This window comes from Diachasma alloeum, unplaced genomic scaffold (assembly GCF_001412515.2).
Source record: "Diachasma alloeum isolate Michigan unplaced genomic scaffold, Dall2.0 Dall_scaffold_00196, whole genome shotgun sequence".
In the NCBI taxonomy this organism is placed as follows: Eukaryota; Metazoa; Arthropoda; class Insecta; order Hymenoptera; family Braconidae; genus Diachasma; species Diachasma alloeum.
The window spans coordinates 1,423,125-1,447,885 of record NW_021680361.1 but is presented as its reverse complement, the minus strand read 5'-3'; the positions used below and the strand labels follow the sequence as shown (position 1 = coordinate 1,447,885).

Sequence of the window (24,761 nt, the reverse complement as noted above, 5' to 3'; positions counted from 1 at the left end):
AAAGTTTTGACTACGTTTCAGTGAATTGTTCTACCTTGTATTTTCAGATTAATCCCATTCGATTAGTTAATATCACGTTATTTCTGATGAGCTTGTGATTGTTCATCTGAAAGAGCATGCCATCTTCACATTTATTCGATTGTTTTTTAGCTCAAATCACGATGCCATCGGACCTGTCAAATCATTATTGAGTTTAAGTATATTGGGACGAGTAATTGGAGATGAACCTGAGGTTGAGCAGTGGCCATTCAACTAAAGCCCGGCGAATCGTTTCGCGTAATAGTCTAACGCTGGGCTGTGAGCGAGTGACGCGGCTCAACCTCGGGTACATGTGACGCGCGTGGAGTTTATCCCAAGCTGGGGCGGAGTGGCGTATTTCTAGCTGGGATGCGGGTTCCGAGCCGAGCTCGAGCGGCGTGATTTCTACCCGGGTAGTACCCTGAAATATATCAAGTTGTTTAAATTTCGTTTTTCATCAATATCTCAGAAACTACTGTACCAATTTGACACTTTTTTTTTTCAAAATACTCGGATCGATGACCTCTATCCAGACCAATCAAAACTTATACGCCGATCATAGAAAGTTTCAGAAATATTGCCGTTGGAAATTTGGTTAGGTACTAACTCTTACAATGATAAAGGTTTTTATTTTAGATCGGCGCAATCGGCCCTGCGGTTCCTGAGATATTTGCCCTTTTGTGTAAATATGTTTTGTCAAGTATCTCAAGAACTCCTCCACGGATTTCAATTTTCCCTTTTTCAAAATACTCGTTTCAGTGGCCACTATATAGATCAATAAAAATATATACACCCGTCCGTACAAAGATTCAGAGATATTCCCGTTTTTCTGTTTTTTTTTTGCTATTTCCTCCTTGTACGTATGATAACTTGATGAAAAATGGTATTAGTAATTTGAAAATTGGTATGATCATAGCTCTCATGATATGCAAGGTTTATATTTTGGATGGGCGCAATCGGCCGAGTGGTTCTGGAGATAATAAATTTTGTGTATAAATTCATTTTACCGGAAGATCGCATATCTTCTTCTAAACACCCTGTCGAATATGGATGCCTGTCACAAGGACAGGGTGTGAGTGTGATAATGGGTCGAAATTATTGCAAAAACGAAATGATGGTTTTTGAATCATCAGGCACTATTTTTCTCTTTGTAGATGAGTATAGCTTGCTTAAAATCATAAAATTTGATAGAAATTGTCGATTTTCAATCCAAATAATGAAGTTCCCACGAATCCATTCGGAAGCCTACTACCAATGCAATTGGTAGAAATGAAAAATAAAAAAGACAAATAACAGATGAAGTAACGGTCACATGTCTTCTGTCGGATGTCCTTCCTTTTCTTTTATTATTCCTATCCTTTTCTAAATCTTTTTTCGCCATTTATTTATCCCTTTTTGCTTCCGAATGAAAGCCTTGTATTTGAGCGATTTTTAGATTTTCTAATTTTGATGGCAAATGGTCTAGAATGTTATGAAACGTGAAGAAATTGTATTTGTTTGTATGTATGTGTGTGATAACTTGGGTTTTTGGTGATCAATTTTTAGATAATTCAACATAAATACGGTGAAATTTGTCGAAAAAAGTCTAAAATTTTGGCTTATGGTAGCTATGATTAAGCTTCACTTTGGTACGCAGTTCCAGCCCGATCGGTTCAGTAGTTCCTGAGATATAATAACTTCTTTAAATTTCGTTTTTACGCAATATCTCAAAATCTACCCCACCGATTTCAATATTTCTTTTTTCAAAATACTAGTCTCGATGGCCTCTATCTAGATCAATCAAAATATATATACTCGTTCAGGCAAAATTTGAAGATATTGCCGTTTTTCCGTTTTCTTATGAAAAGTCTCGTTTACACGATAACTTGATAAAAAATGGAGATTTATGACATAGAAGGTTGGTATTGTGGATGGGGGCAATTGGCCGAGCGGTTCTTGAGTTATTCAACCTTTTGCGTAAATATATTTCTTCAAATTTCTCATGAACTACTGGACGGATTTCAATTTTTTATTCAAAATACTTGTCTGGGCCACCATCTAGATCAATCAAAATATGTATACCCGTCCATACAAACAATCAGAGATATTCCCGTTTTTTCGTTTTTTAAATTTTTTCATTCTTGTACGCACGATATGTTGAGAAAAAATGAAAATAGTTGAAATTTGGTGTGATTATAGCTCTTACAGTATTGAAGATTCGTATTTTGGATAGGCGCAATCGGCCGAGCAGTTTCGGAGATATTTAACCTTTTGTACAAATCTATTTCATTAAAAGGTTGAATATCTTCCTGTAGACATCCTGTAGCATGTGGTTACGGTTGTATACCTATCACAAGGACAGGGAATTGCTACGGATACATTCGGAAGCTTACTACCAATGGAATTGGTAGAAATAAAAAGAAAAGGACTAATAATGCAAAAAGTAACGGTCACATGCCTTCTGTCGGATGGGCTCGAACCCCTGCTTGTTCAGTTTTAGCGTGAGTGTAGTCGCCTTTAGGGGGAGTGAAAATTGATTTTTTCTCTTCAGTTCATGCTTTCTTAGTTTGTTAATGGGCGAAAACCACTTTCGTTAATACCTATTTCCACCTAACATTTTCTGCACTAAAACCAAAAAAAGATAAAAAAACCAATTTTGAAAACTGCAAACTGGATTTTTAGCTATGAATTTGAGATCCTAGCTCAAAAGATACTTTTTTTCAAAAAATTTGGAATTTTTTACACAAAAAAATGTATGTTTAATATTTATTTTCCAGCAAACATTGTGCGTGTAAAATCTATTTGACAATAAATTGGAAAAAAAGATCGGTTGTGCATATGTCCCTTCTTGATTGAGTTTCAAGGCCTAAAAGTTATGAGAAACGTCTTTCCTTTACCACTGATAAGTAGGAAGATTTTAGAAATTATTGAAATTTTGGAGCCGGACGATCAGCTGATAAACATGAGACGGTGGATGGCTTCAACTTATACCAAAGACTTGCAAAAGATTCAGAAAGTCATAAGTGATACACCAGAGGCAAAGACATCTCTTTGAACATTATACCATTAGGCCGTATACCTGATCAACTATTTCAGCGAAGGGAGACGTTAATACAATATCGAAAGTATCGTAGAATGACGGTCGATCTCGTAAAAGAGATATGTGATCTTGATTGTTATCGATAGTATTCGGCACAGCTGATCCGATTGCTTTCATTTTTCTGCACTAGATTAAATTTTTTTTGTACTTTTTAATCGAGAATCGATTGTTAACAATGTCTCCAGCCCGTTGAGTGTTGACTACTGCAATCAGTAGACGCAGTTCAGATATGATGATCGACCTCAAAACATCTGACCCGTATAAGGCCTGACTCTTAAAACGTTTAATCCTTAAGACATTCAAGTCTCAAAACGTCTAGCCCTTGCAACAGTCAAGTTTGTATTAAAATTGAAATCAATGTTCTCCCATTCCAATTTGATCGGCGAGTGCATGGGCATTTGTGCCTATTCGTTCATAATAATAAATTATAAAACTTCCGCATCCGAAACAATATAGATAAAATAGCTGCTGCTCCTCCTAGTCACCTCTTCCTTCAATCAAGCTAATACTAATTTTTCTTTTGTTTTCAGAAAAAAAAACATTGAACAATGACAGTGGCAGTGGAGTCGACAAAAGCGGAGGAGGGCCAGGGAAAAATGAGGATCGAAACTTTCGACGATATTTTACCCCACGTTGGGGAAGCTGGACTTTATCAATTAATTTTGTTCCTCATTCTTCTGCCCTTCACCTTTGTCTATGCGTTCCTCTACTTCACACAGTTCTTCCTGACACTAGTACCGAATGAGCACTGGTGCACGGTTCCGGAGCTCAGCGGATGGAACCTTACAGATAGTGAAAAGTAAGTGAGTACAATAAAAGTTGATTCTCGTAAGGGTTTAATCCTTTTATTTCAATTTAATCCTTACCGTTGTTGTGGTACAGAGCTCGGCTAGGAGATATCAGGATATTCTTAGAGGAAAACAAATTCTGAATATTTTCTTACGCAACAAGCTCATTATTGAGAGCTCTGATTGGGGGGGGGGGGGCAATATCATAGGAATAATGAAAAGAGATCGATCCAATTTGAACAGAAATCGTGAGGGGTTATTTTTGCACTGGAGTCTGGCCCACACGAGTACATATAGACTACATATAGACTCAGGTTTTGGAAGAGAATTTCTAGGAAAACAGTGGGTAGACAACATAACACCAAAATCGGTAGAAATAATTATTTCTTATATTCACTACACGCAGAGAAATATTCAATAAATATTACGTATCTTTTCCGTAAGTCCGGAGCGAAATGTGGTTGTAGGAAATTTCACGGTACTGTCACGGAATCTTTCCGGAGCTTTCCGTAATTTTTATCTGAATCTCCTGTGAAAAATTACGATAACATCACTTAAATTTTCTGAGTCGATTTCGTAATCGATGAGTGAATCGTGAGTTCCGTAATTTTTACTGAACATTTCTCGACGTGTAAATTAATTTCTACTAAATCCCTGGTTAAACATAATTAATTAACTCCAAAAAATCGGATCAAGGCGCGGCGGAACGCAATATATGTACCGGAAATCCACTCGAATTCAATAGAATTCCATTAGAAATCCCATAGAATTCCTATAGAATTCCAATATAATTTTCCAGTAAATCCGCTAGGTTGTCTATTGAATTTTTTCACACGTGCATACGCAGTAAATACATACGAGATATCAAATACGCTGAATACGGTATCCTACCCTCATCGATATTTAACCTTGAGTTTTTACTTCCCAGAACGGCACAAAATTCCTATTTCCAACCGTACGAACTTGACGAGAATCTTCTAATCTATTAAAACAACTAACTAACTCGCACTGTACCTGCAAAGTGCAATCGCCAGACCAATAGGTACCGCTTATCCCAGCGTAAAGTTATCCTACAAAATAATTGCTAGAAAACCAATGACGTAACCAGCATAATTATAAGAAAATGCATAATAACTGTAAACGACACGTAAATCGTAAACTCATTGAATAATTAACGCAATGATCGTAGGCACAATACGAGCGAGAAACAAGTAAATTACTCACAAAGAAATAAATCGCATAAGCGAGAGAGGCATAACTGGACGCGGTACTTGACTCACTATGAGCATCGTCCGATGACAGAGGTGTAAGTCCAAGGGGTAGCCATCGGCTGACCACTCTCAATGAACTGCTTTCAACCGTAGTCTGGTCACCAAACGCGACCCCGCGACTTTGGTCACCTCCGCGGGGATTCGCCGCCGTGTCATTTAGGCTTTAGCGTTGCCGAATTCACCCTACACTGCCCGGGCGCGTTTAGCGAGTTTCCGGCAACGTCGCGTCATGGGCAATTTCATTTAACTTGGGAAAAATAATTCATCTGTCTGAAATAATTTGTTTTTTGTCATTCCGGCCGTAAGGCAGCGTTTCACGCTCTCGTCATGACAAAAAATATTGTTCATCGTACGGCCAAAAAAAACTTTTCTGACGAATATGATTGCAGCCCTCGCCTTCGGCTCGTGCTGCAAACCTCATATTCGCCAGAAAAGGTTTTTTCGGCCTAATGACGAAATATACTGTTATTTAGGAATTTTGGAAAATATATTATTCTAAAAAACTACTATAATTTTTTAGACACTTCAATTGACAAAGTTAAATTTTTTGTAATTTTTCTGGTTAGCCAGTCAATTGTAACTGAAGAAAAACGGCACGCGGCGGGTTTTCCCTCATAGGGTGACCAATCTAGGGTTGAAGATTATTTTAGCATAGAAAAACATTTTTTTCCTTTCACTTTTTCTACAAAAAATATCCACAAATCAAAGTGGGGGTCGGGTCCATCTATATCCCTCAAAAAAAATGGAGCTGTGACCCAACGACTGCTATCCAATTTCAATTTGAGAGAAAACGATGATCTCCTAAAAAACCAAAAGGTCTTTTGTAAAAAAACACTCGCCAAGAACGGATGCGACCGTTGGTCGGTTTACAAAATTTGTGAAATCGAGCAAAAGCTGTAGTGCCAAGTACAGATTAAGAAAGCTTAAAGATTATGACACAAGTCATATAAAACAGAAGAAATAATGAAAATCATGAAAATGATATTCAAAATTTGAGACGATAAAAGTTCCAAGTCAACCTACTTGACTCACGATTAAAGCTACACAAAATCTCGCCAAGTAGGTTGACTTGAAATTTTTATCATCTCAAATTTTAAATATCATTTTCATGATTTTCATTATTTCTTCAGTTTTATATGATTTGTGTCATAATCTTTAAGCTTTATTAATCTGTACTTGGCACTACAGCTTTTGCCCGATTTCACAAATTTTGTAAACAAACCAACGGTCACATCCGTTTTTGGCGAGTGTTTTTTTTACAAAAGACCTTTTGTTTTATTGGTAGATTTCACATATTTTTGTAAAAACAAGCCAGTGACTTCTGCATTCTTGATGTTTGTAAATGGAACAACACCCGTTCTTGGCGATTTTTTTTACAATTTTTTTTGTCTTTTTTAGAAGATTTTATACATTTTTGTGAATACATCTTTCGATCTCACAAATCACTGTAAAGCGAATAAGGATTGAACTTTTTTTGCAGAATTTTTTTATGCAAAAAACTTGTTTCTAATTTTTCGTGGAGATTTGACCCATTTTACAATTTTTCGTAAACCGGAGAATAATTTTAGGCCACAAAACGACAATCGTTTTTCTCCCTCTAAACGATTTTTTTTACTCATTGCACCCATCTCATCAATGTATAGTTTCAATATTACAATTTATGTTAAATTTAAGAACTTAGTCTCGATTATGGCCTTTTGTTGTTAAAAATTGTTTTTTTTTATTTCACATGAAATATTATAGCAGAAGGATTTTTACTTCAGAGGTTAGATTTTTGTTATAGTAGAACTTATCCCACGAACGAGAATTAATGTTAATCAAAATCATGGTCTCGATGAATATATTCACAATTTTCCACCACTATCACCCATCACTTTCCTGGGAGGATGGTTATTTAGTACACATTTTTGTTCATCGAACGAGAATCATTACGTATAATTAACAGAAGACGCCGGTGTTTATGTCGAGTGGTATCTAAACGCGGGTCCGATCCACCAATCCCTTTTGAATGTCAGACTGAGTCATGCAACACAGCCAACTCCGAACACCTCACGAGATCGCGAGGTAGAAATCAATGGTACCAACGTTCCCACTAAAATCTGCCTCGAACGTCTTACGATGAGAAAAATGAAGAAAAGACGCACACTGAAATTCTTTAGATCGTCATATTTCATTCATTTTAGCATGGAAAAATGTAATAAAAATTGCAATGGATGGCTTATAGCAAAATTATATAGTAAAAGTATAATTCAAATTGTGCTGCGATTTGAAATTTGTACGGAAAAAAATAAAAACTGTTTTGGGGGTCGTGGAGAGGAAAGTTGGCTGGCATAGATAACAGGCAGTTACGCCCCCGTTCTTGGCGATGGGATGCAACTGCGTCCCTTGATAATATTTTCCTATTGTAACACGTGAAGCTGCCTATTTTTGATACTTATAATTATATCTATCGACGTATGATCATAAATGATTAGAGGTGCTTCTCAAATTGATTAGATCTTCTTATCGAGAAAATCTTCTGTCACTGTATGAAGTATGTAATTTTTGCAGTTGACTTTCGCGGGAGTTGGGATAAGAATTGAAGTGACATCTCGCGGTATGATTATTACGAAAATTAATTTTTGGGAACATTTGAAATTGCCTTCCTCTGCCACGTTCTAATTTGGAAGTTTTATGGTTCAGATGATAGGTCGGTTGTCCGTGGAGTGCTAAAAAACACTCTGCTCCACAAATGCGGTAATGTTTGAATTAATAGACAGAAACACTGATTTTACACTGACACACAATATTTGATTCAATCAATTTACAATTGTTATTTATTTCACAACAAGAACCACTTCGTAAACTCTTGACTAAAAATATAAACTGCACTAATTATCGCTCTCCTACTTCTCCGATCCGACATGGTTTGAAGTGGAGTTCAAATTGTACTAGAAACTCTATAAGAAAAACAAATAGAAAAGGGCTTTATTTTCGAGTGGTCCGAAATACGCTGAGGAATTTCCAGTTTTAATCACTCGTTTTCTGTTTATCTGGTGCCAATTTGTCTCTCGTATTTCTTCTTGTCGGAAGGAAAATAGATGAAATGAGAAATTCCAATTCTTCGACCCTTATCTGACCCTCATGATTATTTTTTTCCTTTATTATTCATGATGTTCGAATATGCGTTTCACCACGGAATTGCAACAATTATCTTATGAATCCAAGAAAACGTCTAATTGTTGTCTCATCGCATATCGCTCGAAAGAACTATCCACATTGCGAAGCGCTAATTAAGTGACTGGTGGAAACGCTCGAGATTCAGCTCGCATGTTGATCAATCATCTTGAAAAAATCGCCCACACGTAACTTGGCTAGTTCATGCTAATTAATTCCAGTGCAAGGTTACAAATAATAATTATCTCGTTAACAATGTAAACTTAAGCGAAATGGAAAGCAAATGTTGAAATGAAGATAATTGGTAACGGTGGATTTACTGCAGCTGTTTGCAATATCTGATGATGATTCTTTGTTTACAATTTTCCTGGAGGATAGGTTGTTTGCTTTTATTTCGGAGTAAAAGGCAAATTATTATCTGCTTATTATGCATCGATGGCGGGGTCTATTCCGCCTGTGCTCAGCCTTTCGTTTAATACTTTCAATACACGAACTTAATACAATCATTTCAACACTAGCGAACGGGCGCTTCGCACCCGTCGCTAGATTAATTTATGCTAATTTTATTTATTCTTATTGTTACTATATATATTTTTGTTCCTTAATTCACAAGTTACAACACTGAATGAAAAGAAATTCCCCATAAACCACGTGAGAATACTGATCAACAAACCATTTTCGATAATCATACCTAAAATTTTTCATTTCTTTCTCTTTCTTTAAATTAATTAGTACCAATGATCTGAAAATGTGAACAAATATGAACATTTTACATCCCTTTCATCTTATTTCAATGGGACCGAAGGAGAAAATTGCAAAGAGAGATCGATCATCATCAATCAGTATCAATCAAACTGAAAAATTAAAAATTAAAAACCTCCGACAAAAACATTGACCGGTTAGAAAAATTAAAATTTCAAATTTCAAATTGAAAAAAATTAAAAACTGAAAAATTGAAAATCAAAAACCTTTGACAACAATTTAAAAATTGATTAATAAAAAAAAATTAACTAAAAAAATAACAATGAAACTGACAAACTCAAAAGTAAAAAACTGAAAAATTAAAAATTAAAAACCTCTCACAAATGAAAACTCAAAGATAAAAACTCAAAAGATCGAAATGAAAATTCAAAATTTTAATTCGAAGAATTTTACACAAACTGAGAATTTTTCTTGAAGCAAAAACTGAGAATTAAAATTTGAAGAATTTTACAGAAACTGACATTATTTTTTGCAACAGAAGAAAAATAGCAAAAAAGTCGAGGGGCAACATGGCGTTACGTGAATTTTGGTGTCCCCCCGACTTTTTTGCTATTTTTCTTCTGTTACAAAAAAAATTTTCATTGTAAAATTCTTCAAATTTTAATTCTCAGTTTTTGCTTCAAGAAAAATTTTCAGTTTCTGTAAAATTCGTCGAATTCAAATTTTTCAGTTGGTGTAGTTCAAGCAAAATTTTCAGTTTATGTAAAATTCTTCGAATTCAAATTTTGAATTTTCATTTTGCTCTTTTAAGTTTTTATCTTTGAGTTTTCATTTGCCTCTTTGGAGTTTTTATCTTTGAGTTTTCATTTGTGGGGGGTTTTTAATTTTTCAGTTTTTTATTTTTGAATTTGTCAGTTTCATTATTATTTTTTTAGTTATTATTTTTTTTTATTAATCAATTGTGAGAGTCAGACGTGAGTCTGCATCACCCTAGTTTATGGATTTTAATTCCCATGACTTACGTTCATGCATGGAAATCATCACCCACCTATTTTATTGGATCCAAACCTTAAAGACTTTGCATCTCCTGCAGTAGTCGCGGCTAAAGGTAACTTTCGGACGGGAATATGTAAATGAACTCACGAAAAGATTAAGATTGACCCTAATACGGATTTATTCCATGAAAATTTAGTTGTCGTTAATACAATGTTCATTAATACATCGAGCGGTTCGATACGATGTGACACCGAGGAATACTACTTTATCGGACCGAGTGAATTTAGTGATTATGATTCTATTAAAGGAAAGTTTGTATCGTTTTACAATTTTACCATACTTTGATTTCGACAATTCCTTAGAGAGAGAGAGAGAGAATAACACTACCGCAAGATATCAACGAAGAACTAGATGATTTTAGTTGAAGGATAGTTTAGGAAGTTTAGTGCGCTCACCCTTACGGTTATACGGTAATCCTTTAATTACAATATTTTCGTTGTATTGACGGTTCCAATATTTCCCCAGATGTAATCCAAGGCGATTGGTACAGGCGGTCTATCTCCTTGGTAATGTGCTGATAATCATTGTAGTCCATCAGACCAAAGAGGCTTCGATGGAGACTCCCTACGAAAGCGAATGGCGTACATGCGGGTCGCGCATACGTATCGGTTTCGTGTGGGGAGATAGGAAAAGGTCTTCGAGATGACTATTGAGCTGGATGATTTCCAAATTCATCGACTTGATGGTATCCAACCTCAATAGCCTGGAACACTCTCCTTGATTCAATACCTCCACACATTGGCTCATGAGCGAGGCGTGATATGGGTTCATAGCTCGATCGAACTGTTTGTGCATAATCCCCAAGTCGATAGTGGTAATTATCTGCCACTCCTTGCGTATCAGTTGGAGGTCTTGCAGAGGTTCGTAGTAGATGCCGGGGTTATGATTCAAATATTGGATGCTGTAGGGCGCCCGATCTTCGTTCGATGTATCTTCAGAACGGTGATCTGGCCACCCCCATGTTGGTTGACAAAGCCATATAACTCCAAGCAGAGCGACGAATAGATGGCCACCCGTCATGATCCTTTATGACAATATATGCTAATAGTATTATTTAATTACATAGTTTATTTAAAATAAAGATAAGAGTGAGCACATTGATCAAACTATTCTGATAACTGGCTATTCAGAATTTGAAGAAATTTTCTGAAAGATTAGCCTATGAGAATAGTTTCATCTATTCAGGAGCTAACTTAACCTTGTTGGGATGCCTCATAAATTGTTCGCCCTCGGCATCTACCAATATGAAATTACCGTTCTCGGTAATGTCTACTATTTCAAAATTTGTTTTATAATGTGCGTCTAGTTTATTTTTGTGTGGCTCTATCAGATAGTCGACGCTTTGCCCCACCTTGAAATCGACCGAATTCGCGCTACGATCATATAACCTCTTAGAACATTGCTTCGCATTGATGAGATTTTCGGCGGCGGCAACCTGTACTTTATCTAATTTTGACACGAGATCAATTATGTAATCACTATATGTTTCGATTGTCCTTTCGTCCGGGAATTCTGATGGTGATCGAGCTTTTCGACCGAAAACCAGTTCGAAGGGAGAGAAATTGGTTGCAGAGTGTACCGACGTATTGTAGGAGAACATGGCGAATGGGAGAACCAAGTCCCAGTCTTCCATGTCTTGTTTCACGTTGAATATTTCGGATATCTGTGCAAACAATTTACTAGTGAAGCTAGTTCCTCGGTCAGACAGTAAGGTTTTCGGTGAACCGTGCACTGCATAAAGACTGCACGCTAGAGCTCCCAATATAGTTTCGGTACGCAAATCGGGGATAGCGGTGGCCAGACAATATTTAGTGAGATTGTCTTGGATAGTGAGTATATGCTGATTGCCGCGGGGCGTCCGCAAGAGGGGTCCGACAGTATCGATGGCGACTCTCTCGAATGCTTCTAACGGCGTGTTAGTAATTACCATCGGTTGGCGAGTCTTCAATCGCGAAAGCTTTTGTTCGCGGCAGGTTTGGTAATGGCAGATATATTCCGTGACGTCTTGGACGATGCCTGGCCAGTAAAATCGTTCACGTATCCTACGACAGGTTTTAACAACGCCTTTATGCCCTCCGACTAAACTATAATGGGCTTCGCGGATGATCTGCGGTCGCATTTCCTCGCTAGGGTTTTCGATTTTCCCGTGACACAACAATATTCGTACCGGATAAGTTTCGAATGTTTCCTCGAGTAAAGGTCGTATGTCGAGTCGGTTAGTCTCGTCACCAGAAGTTGATATTCTGAAGGAATTTATGCGATAGTGTGATAAGGCGTCGCGAAGATGAGTCAGTCCTAGTAGTACGTCATTGATATAAGGCCTTTGCGTATGGTGATTCTTCACGACGATTGTAAAAGTCTTGTATTTTCCGGCGGGTGTAACTAGCACATCGCCGATGACAGGTTTAAAACGCTTTAGTTCGTGAACGTCTACAAGATGGACCAATTGTAAGAGTTTTCCGACGGGGCTGTTAATTTCACAATCGGTGGCCAGAAAATGCACGAGATGACCACGTCTAAAAGTGAGACCATCGTCTGTCTCTACCAGACCCGGTTGTAACATGGTGGTAGGTAAGGGGGTCAGGTTATCATCCCCCCCTGTGGCTTCGTCGTATTCTTCTTCCAGGGGTTCTCTATCACTCGAGGTGGGCTGAAGATAGATTCCCTTACCAGTGGTGTGCTGTGGAGCTGAGGCCATTGTAGGCGTTGGTGCGGTTATTTCCGCCTCTTCGGAATGTGAGGAGATAGGCGGGAGAGAAAATCGTAGCCTTTTCACCGCTTCCTTAGCCCTGGGTTTGGTTGTAACTTCGATGAATGGGCTGGATTTGGCCATGGGTATCTCGCCTGGCTTGGGCGTTGGGAGGAATGATACTCGCCTGGGCTTCCGAATGATGGAATGGATTGGAGGCCTACTCATGCTTGACCCTGCTGGGGTTGGCGATTCTCGAGGGGAATATTGTGCCTCTGTTTCAGATGATTCATCGGCCGGCCCTGGCGCAACTGGAGGAGGCATTGACGGTTGGGGTTTCCAGTGTCTATTTAGACTTGCCTGCAGGTTTTCCATGCTTCGGAGTAGTTTTGCTATCTTTTTGTCTCTTATTTTAGCTCTTGTTCCGATACTCGGATCCCCTTCGAGTTCTCCCTCTGGTCTTTCTACGTCTTCCTGCTCTTCTTCTTCGTCGTCTTCATCCTCTACCTCTTCTGCCTCTTCTTCTTCCTCGTCTGCGGATATGAATGCAGATGGGTCAAAACCCTTGGGCGCATTCTTTTCGTCCAAGGCTCGGAAGGACTTTCGTAAACTCTCTAAGAAGGCGGGTGTTCGTTCGAAAGCTTGGTTTGTATGATTCGCAGGTGACCTAGGCTTTTGAGGTGCCGTTTCATTTTCGACGAGTTGTAGTGGAGGTTCATCTGTTTCGGGAGCTTCTGATTCAGGATCTCTTCTCGGATCTTTTTCTATCTCGACGATGACATCGCTAGATATTGGTGGGCAGTCAAAGACGTCGTCATCATCCGTATCATCGTCGAACTGTGGAGACGGAGGCGAGGCCAGTCTTATCTGTGGGGACTCAGGCTCGTCTCTGAGTTCACTAGAAGTCGTCGTTATGCCCTCCAGCTCCTGTTCCGTGAAATCAGCCGGTTCGGTATACGTTGGCCTTGTGACTCCTGAGAGTGTTGGCACGGATGCGAGATCTCAGACGGGAGGCTATCGTATCTCGGGGTGAGGGGACGATAGGCTTCTGTATCGCCTTTTTCTGACTGGACGGTTTTGCAGACGTCAACCTTTCCGTTGGATTAGAAGTGCTGGGTGTCGCTCGTAACATCGAAGGTTGATTAGCGCTGTCTTTTCTCGGTCTGCCCCTTCCTCGTTTTGCCGGTTGGTCTCTCATGGCCGCCGTACTCTCGGATACGGTGTTTGATCTGGGTCTGGGAGGCAGTGGCGCTGTGAAACGTCCAGGCATAGTGCAAAACTTGGCAACTTCTTCGTCGGTCGCCGGCATATCAACGGGGTTATACGCCAGGGCCTTGGCCACTTGTTTAGTTTTGGCGGTGCGATGATGGACGACGAAATCAAATCCCGTGATTTTGGTCTTCAAATGAGCTTTTCTGGTCGTGTAATCCGAGGTATCTTGGAGCCATACTACGGCGGAGCTTTCTGAATACATCTCAAAAGGCCTTCCATACAGGTACGGCTTGAAGTGATTCAAGGCGAACACGACTGCGAGACATTCCCGTTCCTCGTTGGTATATCTTGTCTCTGCTCCTGTCAAGGACCTCGAGCCATAGGCAATAGGTCCTTCTACCCCGGTTTCATCCAGTTGCGTCAGCACAGCGCCTACTCCACAAGGTGACGAATTTACTGTGACCATAAACGGTTTCTCAAAGTCGGGGTGTAATAGAAATGGTTCATTACACATGAACACCTTCAGTTCATTAAATGCGTGTTCCTGTCGAACGCCCCATTTCCATTCTGAATTCTTCTTGAGTAATTCCTGTAACGGATTCGTCCTGGATGAGTACCATTCTTTGAATCGATAGAAGTAGTTACACATCCCCAGGAAACTACGTAATTCTGATTTATTTGTGGGGGTTTCGAAGGCGGTAATGGCGTGTACCCTACTCGGGTCTGGGCGTATTCCATGCTCGTCGATGACGAACCCGAGATAAGTCACTTCTCTCTGGAACAGGTGGCACTTGTCTATTTGTAACGTGGCACCATGTTTCTTCAATCTCTCGAATAAGGCTTTTAATAATCGCTGGTGTTTTGCCTTCGTTTTTGAATGGACGATGATATCGTCTAAGTAGACCTCGATGCCGTTACCAAGAAGCCCCTTAAGCATGGCATCCATGGCTCTCTGGAAGATCGCGGATGCGTTTTTCAGTCCAAACGGCATCGTCAGGTACTGGAAGTGACCTTCGGGAGTCAAGAAGGCTGTTTTCTCCCGGTCTCTAGCGCTCATGCGGATCTGATGGAAACCACTACCGAGGTCGAGAGTCGTGAAATATCTAGATCGTTTAAACTTATCTAGAATCATCCTTATTCGGGGTAATGGATATCGATCAGCAATGGTCTTCTTATTCACTCCCCGGAGATCTGTCGCCATCCGCTACCGCTTTTTCCCTCTGGAGTCCGGCTTCTTGGGTACCATGAGAATCGGTGCATTCCAAGCTGATTTCGAATGACCAACTTTCCCTTGGCTAAGCAGAGCTTGGGTCTGCTTCTTCACTTCGCCCCTGAGACTCTCAGCGATCCTGTACTGCTTGATGTAAACAGGAGTTTCATCCTTCGTCCTAATTGTGCAAGTCACATTCTTGATTTCGCCACTTCCTTCCCCTGGAAGTGTGAAGTGGGGAAAATCTTTGATGAGGTCAGAGATTAGATGTGCGGACTCCGCATCAGTGGTGGGTTTGATGAGTACATCCTTGACGTACTGTTCCCGGGTCTTTTTAGTTTCTTCAAGAGTTTCCGTGAGACGAAACTCTAGGTTAGATTCTCCAAAAGGGTCGGGATACAAGTCCATGCCCTCCAGTTCAGCCATACTCATTACTACGGCCAAAGGGTGTAAGGTTTGAGGCGGTATACGAATGTTGACTTTCTCGTCGTTCTCATTGGCGATAGTTGTCCAGAAAATATTTTTCTTAGACCACGATGACTCAGGGTCGACTTCTGTTTCTCTCAGCACCAGCCCTTTAGCGACTTCTGTTGTGGGTAAATAGCTTCGTCGGGTTATCGGGGCGTCCGATTCGACAGGGATTTTTAAGTCTGAATGAGGTAGAAGGTTTATTGGTTTCTGCGGATCTAATTCGCGATGAAAAATAATAGGATTCTGAGGGGCTGAGTTAAGGGTCATTGATTGGTAGTGGAATGAAATTTCGGCTTTTGTTGGAACAAAATAATCATTACCGACAATCCCGATGTATGCTCCCGGAGACTTTGAATCGACGATGTTAAATTCTGTCGGTACGCCATTGACGTTGATGGTGAGCGTACCGATAACGGGCACGTCTCCCCCCCCCCTACTCCACACAAGTTTCGCGTTTTGCAGGGAGTCAGTTCCGTGGACGTCGCCCCCAAGAAGATAACGTTCAATGCCGCACCAGTATCTAATAAGAATAACCCGGAGTTTTCTCTTAATAACTCTGATTCTAGTCGTACCATAGGTCCTTCTCCTGAGCTACAGGTGGCAGGACATTTTGGAGGATTTAGATAGGGTGGTAAACGCATATGAAACGGAATGGCCGACTTTACATAATCTTTCAGCGCGACGGTAAAGGACTCGAACGACACGGTGCATCCGAAAAGCGCCAGAAAATCTCGGCCGACTATGCCATCATATCCACCCATCGGGTCTAGAACTACATGAAATTTATGTTTCAGATGTTTTATAGGCAATTCTATCGTCCCAAACGTTTCTACAATGCCAAGTCCCGCACCGACAATATATAACTTTTCCGTCTCATCTACGCGGGTAGCAGGGTGTAATGCTCGTATCCAGATAAGGCTCGCTTCCCCCCTCCCGTATCCACCAGGAATCCGGCTTGTCCGCGCTGGAGGGCCCGATGTTGGATATTTACAACGGGACAAGTTCCCTTTACGTGTTTAATTAGATTTTCACTCGGCGAAGAATCTCGGCTACTGAGACGGATTTGCGCCTTGGCCTCGCTCGTCCTTTCCGTCACAGGATGAGCGCCTTCCCCGTTTAAAGAATCGCTACGATTGTCGGATTTTCTGTCGGGGGTAGCGTCACGTCTTGTACGTCGAAGTTCGTAAGAATATTCCCTACTTTTAGCACCGTTGGGGCGCTCGATCGACCTCTCCCGTCGGGCATACTCTCCAGGTCCAGGAGAGAAGTGACCCGAGCCTACGCTTTGAGTTCTATCGGTGAGGCAATCACAGCAATGTTCCACTCGTTCCTTCCCCACTTGGGAAGACGTCGCCGTGCTGTAATTTTCACGAGAATTTCTGCGGTCTGAGGGATAATTACTGTCCCTTGAATTATCTCGGGTGGAACTACCCGACGGACCGTCGAAGAAATATCTGTCACGACTGCGTCGCTCGTCGTCGAAACAAACTGAGCGTTCACTCGAATAGCGACGGGAACTGTCGTTAGGGAATCTTTCACGGGGCCTCGACTCGCGATGCTCACGGTCATACTTTCTCGGATTACGCTCGTCCGATCGTCGATCTCGTGGGTCAACTCGTCGGTCATTACTATGATTTGGATTTTGTAGAATCCTGATAGGCGTAGCAAATTCTCTGTCCTCGTCTACTAATGGTTTCAATACTTCTAATGCTCTCTTCAGCGTATCAACTCCGAGCCTTCTCAATTCGGCTCGGTAATCAGAAGGTATCACTTTCATGAGTTTACGGAGAGCTTTTTGTTCTAGTAATTGGGTTAAAACTTCATAATGTTGAGGATGGAGAAGTTGCAACGTCGTTTTAGCATTACCAACAATTTTAATGAGGCGAAGGTTGAAGTCATCTAGTTCTTCGCATTTGTCGGGATATATAGTGGCAATTTTCTCCTCAAAATACGCTTGGCTATACCGTCTCCTGTACTTTTGACCGAGCAAATTTAGAATTTCCTATTTAGAATGGCCGATTCCAAATCGAGAAAATCCACCGAGGATTCGGGGTGGCCACTGAAATTCGGGATTGAATTGAACGTATCCCTGGCACGTAAATACTCAACGAAATCCGCCTCGACGGCCGTGGTATTTTCACCCAACGTTACTCTACTATTATTTAACTGGTTGCGCCGGGCCGCATCGTCGGCTGGTGCATCTCGATTTTGACCGTCGTGTCCATCCCCGTTCAAAGGGTCCGCTGGATTGACCATGTTTCTTAGTCTATAGTTCATTTACCGATAAAATCTTCTATTACAATAATTCTATTTATCCCTAGAAAATCAATTTCAGTCGAACCACCACAGTGAGGTTAGGTATCCCACTTCTGACACCAAAACTGTGAGAGACAGACGTAAGTCTGTATCACCCTAGTTGATGGATTTTAATTCCCATGACTTACGTTCATGCATGGAATTCATTACCCACCTATTTTATTGGATCCAAACCTTAAAGACTTTGCATCTCCTGCAGTAGTCGCGGCTAAAGGTAACTTTCGGACAGGAATATGTAAATGAACTCACGAAAAGATTAAGATTGACCCTAATACGGATTTATTCCATGAAAATTTAGTTGTCGTTAATACAATGTTCATTAATACATCGAGCGGTTCGATACGATGTGACACCGAGGAATACTACTTTATCGGACCGAGTGAATTTAGTGATTATGATTCTATTAAAGGAAAGTTTGTATCGTTTTACAATTTTACCATACTTTGATTTCGACAATTCCTTAGAGAGAGAGAGAGAATAACACTACCGCAAGATATCAACGAAGAACTAGATGATTTTAATTGAAGGATAGTTTAGGAAGTTTAGTGCACTCACCCTTACGGTTATACGGTAATCCTTGAATTACAATATTTTCGTTGCATTGAAGGTTCCAATATTTTCCCAGATGTAATCCAAGGGTCCTCGTCAGAGACCAGTCTACACCATTTAAACGAGTATAACTTTAATCCAGTCCACGAACGATTAAGTCAAAATTTATCAATTTAATAGTTAGTTTTCGAATGTTCACTCCTTGAGTCCTTGCTTACTTCACTCACACGAACCACGAAGATGTGCGTGATTGTTCGCGATAATACTGTAAAATACCGAATGGGATCGCAAACTATTAGCTCGGTCTATCGGTCCAAAAGCCTCGCAATATGAAGGGATGGATTGCGGCGTTGGCTAGTTTTATTGAAATCAAAGGGAATGATACAGGAGTCAAGCGGGGAAATGCTCGCTATAGCTCCGCAGGCGTGACTGTTGGTTGAAAGTTTTCTTATAGACGCGTTCGCGTGTCCAGAAAATGCTAAGACGGCATCTCCTGGACACACGTGCCTATAGGTGTGGGCCATGGATGTGGTGAGCCGAGGTGGAATTTGCAGAATTGCAAAATCCAGTCCGGTGAGCTACAGTATAACTTTACGAATTTAATAATTTAGTCTCACGAAACGACATAAAATTGATGAAGGAATTTTGTATATAACACAATTTTTAAATATTTGTCAAAGGTTTGATTTTCAATTTTTCAGTTTTTAGTTTTTAATTTTTTTTAATTTGAAATTTTAATTTTTCTAACCAGTCAATGTTTTTGTCCGGGTTTTTAATTTTTAATTTTTCAGTTTGTAGTTATTATTTTTAGGATCAATCAATTTACAGTTTTTGGTCAGAAGTTTTTGATTTTTAGTTTTTCAGTTTTTTAGTTTTCATCTGTCGAGTAGTCTTTCCTGGCTGTGCTCATGTGTCTGGTTAATTTTTACTGGTGTAAATACTGGGCCTTACCGCTTCATTACAGAAGTTTGGTACGTGCATCATGTGCAAACGTCGGAAATCCCGCGACAACAGTTGAATTCAAATTTGTTTAAATAGTATTTACTATAAATGTGAGACAAACTTTTTGATCTTCCTGGTGAGCGTAAAACAGTTATTCCTCTGAAAATTGCTCATGAAAGTATACTTAGTCACATCCCTTATTATCTATGTTTAGGAAATTTTCTTTGAGTTACTTATTTACTCGGTTTTATTGACAAAATCTCGAATTTCATAAAGAGGACATGCCACGGTAGTGACATTTAGGGTGGTTTCAGCTCTCTAGAGCTAAATAAACGGTCAGGGATGGCATCTGTTGTACGGAAACGGAGGAATGTCATAGTGTCTCGCGACAACCGGAGAAATTAGGATATTATGTAATAAGCATATGCTCAATATATGGAACTTCAGGAACCACCAGGAACAGGGAATACGGGACGACGAAGCATAGGAGACCCCCAGTCTAGGTGTTATTATGTCTATGGCGTACACAGTAACAGCTGAAGAGCAGTAACTAACCAATTTTACCAACGGATTTTTTTTTGCTCGCTAGGGAATTTCGGTTGAATATTTTCACCGTCCCCAAGTCATTTTTTTTAATGCATTCTGTAGGAAAACGGAGTACTTAATCAAAAATCGGGCTCCGTAGTTGAGTTCCCCGGAATGTTCTCTTTGTTCCTGATACAAATATTCATTTTTTCAAATCGTTTTTCATGTAGTTTCGTCCAAACACAGATATTGAAGAGTCGTGTTATGGACGTCAAAAGCATATATCCCTCCCTCTGGTTTGCCGTCGGGGGGAAAAAAAATGAAAAAATCTATTTTTCTCTCTTCGAAATTTTTCAAATTGTTTTTTTCTTCTTAAAAAATGAACGGAGATTAACATTGTTAATTCTTGCGATCGTATTCCGTTCACAGAAACAGGAAATACGGGAAATGCAGTGAAGGAATATCAGAAATAAATGTTAAAAATCGATTTTTCAATCTTGAAAATTTGAAAACTTTTTTTTTTAATAATGAAGAAGAACCAATGTATTCTCTTTGTATTATCTAATTTTGATGGAAGAATTAGATAATTCTAGGAAGTGAAAAGAGGAAGAGAGACGAGATCCACACGAAAACAGAATTTCTCATTCTTCAATGTCTAGGAAAATTTTTTAAATTGATATATTTTTTCGAATAATGAACCAATACCCATAAATTCAATTCCTATCCTCACATTTTCATAAAGTACCTAAAAAAAGCAAAGAATTCAAATCGGCTATGAAAAATTTCATCAGATTATTATTATTTGATGGCTTTCAATATTGATTTTTTCAACAAAGAACAATTGAATGCATGTCAGTTTCGGCGAGAATTTCACTCATTTTTCACGTGTTATTATCAAGTTTGATCTTCGGGATAAAGGCGCGGAAACGTCCAGGTGCAAATTGATAAGACAACAGTTCTGATTCACTAGAATTTTTTTTCACATTTCTGGAATTATTCACCTCTTTTGAGTCGATAAATTTTTTTATCAATTACTTGTAAACTTGAAAAAAAATGAAGACATGAAAATTTAACACTATTCAAAACTATGAAAGATTAGCTTGAAAATAGTGATTGTTGAAACCATTAAGGAAAATCCAAAACCATCGATGACAATAATTCTTTCTCATATAAACGAAAATCTGCAGAATAGTGATTGCAAGTAGACAAATTTGTTAATTTTGGAATTGTGATATTATTTACATCGATAACCATATAAGTACTTACGTTATTTTTCCAATTGCATATTCATAACAACTCATGAGAAATATTCTTTGTGATTACAGAATTGCATTATCAATTCCATTAGCAAATGCAGTGGAAATGCAAACGGAGGGTGCTACCGCATTCTCAAGATGTCAAATGTACGACGTCAACTTCACAGAAGTCATGCTATCGGGAATAAAGGTGCCCGATCTTTCTTGGGGTGTCAAACCCTGCTCAAACGGATGGAGCTTCAATTTTACGGCGATACCATACGCGTCCATCGCCGCTGAGGTAAATGGGGCTGCAAACAGCCCCCGAAAAATCTTTAGAAAAGGAGAAACCCATTGTTAACGTACTAGTGGCTAATGTTCTTTAATCGATAGATATTAACACGTAGATCACATTTTTCTAATGTTTTTTTCAACTTCGAGACTAACAAGGCCTTTGAAAAGAAAACTTGTTTGACGGGGGATACCCCCCCTGCTGTTTCCGCTCGCCAACTCCCATATGACCCCCATGATCCTTATTCTGACATTTGTAACCCTTAATCAGACCCATACGATCCTTAATCTGCCCCTTATTTGGACCCTTTTTCTGACCTTCGTGACTCTTAATCTCACCATCGTAAGACTCGTTCTGACGGTCATTATACCTCTTGTGACGCTTAATCTGATCCTTGTGACCCTTATTTGGACTTTTATTCTAACCCTTGTAACCCTTAAACAAACCCTTGTGTCCCTCAATCTGACCCTCGTGATCCTTATGACCCTTATTATGACCCTCATGACTATTATTTTGACCCTCGGGACCCTTAATTTTAGAGTCTTAATTTCGAAAAGTCGATTTGAATTTGTATAATATAGAGAGATTGAAAAAAGTTGACCATTTCCTCACAATTCAGGAAAAACCCTTTTCAACGGCTTTTTTAGTGTTTTCCGTATATGCGTCCCACTCGAAATGCAAAAAACAATTAGAAAAATTTTATCTACGTCTCAATATCTATCGATTAAAAAACAAACCATGCAAAAAGGGCACGCCAATCGAGGCTATTTGCCGCTCTAAAATAAACACGAGTAAAAGTTTCATTTCCCGCAATTTCTGATTACCTTTTATGCGAAATAAACATGTTATAAAGTCTCTCTAAGTTGAGCACTTTATGGACAATTTCAATTATCAGAAGATTTAATAATAAACTTCTATTGAGGCATGAAAGAAAGTATCAGGAAAGTAATTTGTAGTTTATTTTTTAATTAAAGTTTTTCTGTCAAGAGAACTTCAAAATCTGATATTTTTTACAGTTGGAGTGGGTTTGTGACAAAACTTATCTCTCCTCAGCTGCGCAATCCGCCTTCTTCGTCGGGAGTATCATCGGTGGATTCATCTTCGGATACATAGCTGATCATTACGGGAGAATTCCCGCCCTCGTGTCGTGCAATGCGGTTGGTTTTTTTGCGTCAGTCGCTACCGCATTCTGCAACAGCTTCTGGAGTTTCTGTCTTGCCAGGTTGATCGTTGGAACTTCGTTTGATAATTGTTTTAATATTCTGTTTATTATTAGTGAGTTTATATGTTCATTTTTTTTTATTTATTTAAAAAATTTCAAATTTCACCGATTTTTTGTTGCAACGGTTAACATGTCAGATAATTTTGGACAGCGGTCTTTTCAGTTGAAAATTGTGAGGAATTTTCATGAATCGGTGAAATTTAATTTTTCTAAATTCAGGTATTATTGATCTCCATACATCGGCATTAATTTCAATTTATTTCACACATAAATTTTTAGAATTTTTTAATTCAATCAATTATGCGCGAAAAACGCTATTCTAATACCATTTTATCGAAGTTTCTAGATTATATAGATAGCATCATTGCTTCATTTGATTTATGTAAAATGTTGACAAGAAATCTAACACAATTGATTAAAGAAGCAAAATAATTTCTCAATTCAATTCAACAAAATAGTATGAAAGAATAAATCCTATCTGTAAAAATTGAAAGTTTTGTGAAGTTGTTTTATATCGACGTTTGTTTTTATTGTGTCAAAAATACATATGATCAAATGATGCCACCTTATATGCCACCTGGGCCCTCAAAGTTTACATAACTAAGACACAATGCAAATAGTACTATTTGTGCAAATAGTAAAGTCACAATCAAAATTTTTGTCAGTCAGTAGTTTATTAGCCCATTATCTTTCCCGCGACCTTTACAACAAAAAGCAGAAATTTAGAAACAATTCCAAAAAAAAAACTTATTGTCGCCTCGTTTCCTCCCACACTCCTGGTAGGAGATGAGGAATGGGCCAAGATTGGCCAAGGCTGGCCCAATATTGGCCAGCACAAGGACCCTCCTTGTCACTGCAGCTCTCCTCACCAGCAATTTGCCGGTCCCTATAGCCACGCTGTAAGAGCACTTGCTCAAACAACACTTGATCCACTACCCCCACTACTGCCACTGGTGTTATATCGAAATATAACGAAACCACCTGATCGCTAATCCTCAATTTTGATTAGTCAATGAGTTGCGCCAAGTTACTTACTAAAAAATGACGCGGTATGTTGTAACTCTTCAAACTCATAAATCATTCTTTGCTTCATACAGTAGAACCTAGCAGGTCGCATACTAGCAAAATGCATAGGACCGAACAGAGATCGGCACAAATATTATTTTCACCAATATTTGTATCGCAAATACACATTTTTTGCTCAATCACTAAAAACGTGAAAATATTTTACATTATATTGTGAATGAGTATTGAAAAATTCACATCTTTAAATACCGTATTAATGAGTAATTATTAAAAAAGAAAAAAATATTACTTATCTAATCAGCAATTACATTTGAATATGATAGATTAGTCATTCAATCAATAATGAAATCAAAGATATTTTCTAATACTCATCCAATCAGAAATGAAATCTGCAACAATTTAATGCTCATCAAATCAATAATTAAATTGGAAATATTTTTAAATACTCATTTAATCAATAGTGAAAACCGAAATATTTTCATTATTAGTGATTAATTTCATTTCTATGGCAAGAGACAATCCTTATTGAAATGTCATTCCCTGTGATGTTAATCAGAAACAAATACTTTCTATCAATTATGAAATCCATCTCATTAATTGAACATTTTTAGGGAAGAGCTAGATAAAATGGAATAACGGGGGAAAATTGACCGATAAAACATATATAAAATAAAATATTTAAAATAACATTGATGATAAAATAAGATGACGAGGTAAAATGGAACAAATAATGGGTAGTGAGACAGGGCAGACACTCAAAATATAGAAAGTATCATCATCTGATCAAAAAAGTATGAAAAATGCGATAAAATGGGTGCTCCAGAGTGCAGCCTTATCAGATGATAACCAATTGACATTAATAGATCATTTACTAGTGAAAAAGGTTCAATAATAATTGAGGTGTTTTGTGTCTAGCAGCTATGTGTAGCAGCTGTATCTAGCAGCTGTTTCGTGTCTAGACTCTAGCTCACCGGCGGGGCCAGGAGGGGGGGGGGGGGGGGG

The 24,761-nt window shown here is 38.9% G+C and overlaps 1 protein-coding gene across 5 annotated transcripts in view; it reads left to right on the top strand.

Moving 5' to 3' along the window:
- Positions 1–24,761, top strand: part of LOC107048742 (organic cation transporter protein) — a 58,248-nt gene that overhangs the window by 18,890 nt on the left and 14,597 nt on the right. For 4 of the 5 annotated variants that reach the window (XM_015272097.1, XM_015272093.1, XM_015272094.1 and 1 more), the window contains 3 exons: positions 3,628–3,896; positions 21,310–21,520; positions 22,528–22,786. In XM_015272097.1, coding sequence (XP_015127583.1) covers positions 3,646–3,896; positions 21,310–21,520; positions 22,528–22,786 — 721 coding nt within the window. In that variant the 5' untranslated portion in view covers positions 3,628–3,645. Of the gene's footprint in view, positions 1–3,627; positions 3,901–21,309; positions 21,521–22,527; positions 22,787–24,761 lie in introns of those variants that run through there. The other variant, XM_015272098.2, reaches the window with a different exon arrangement.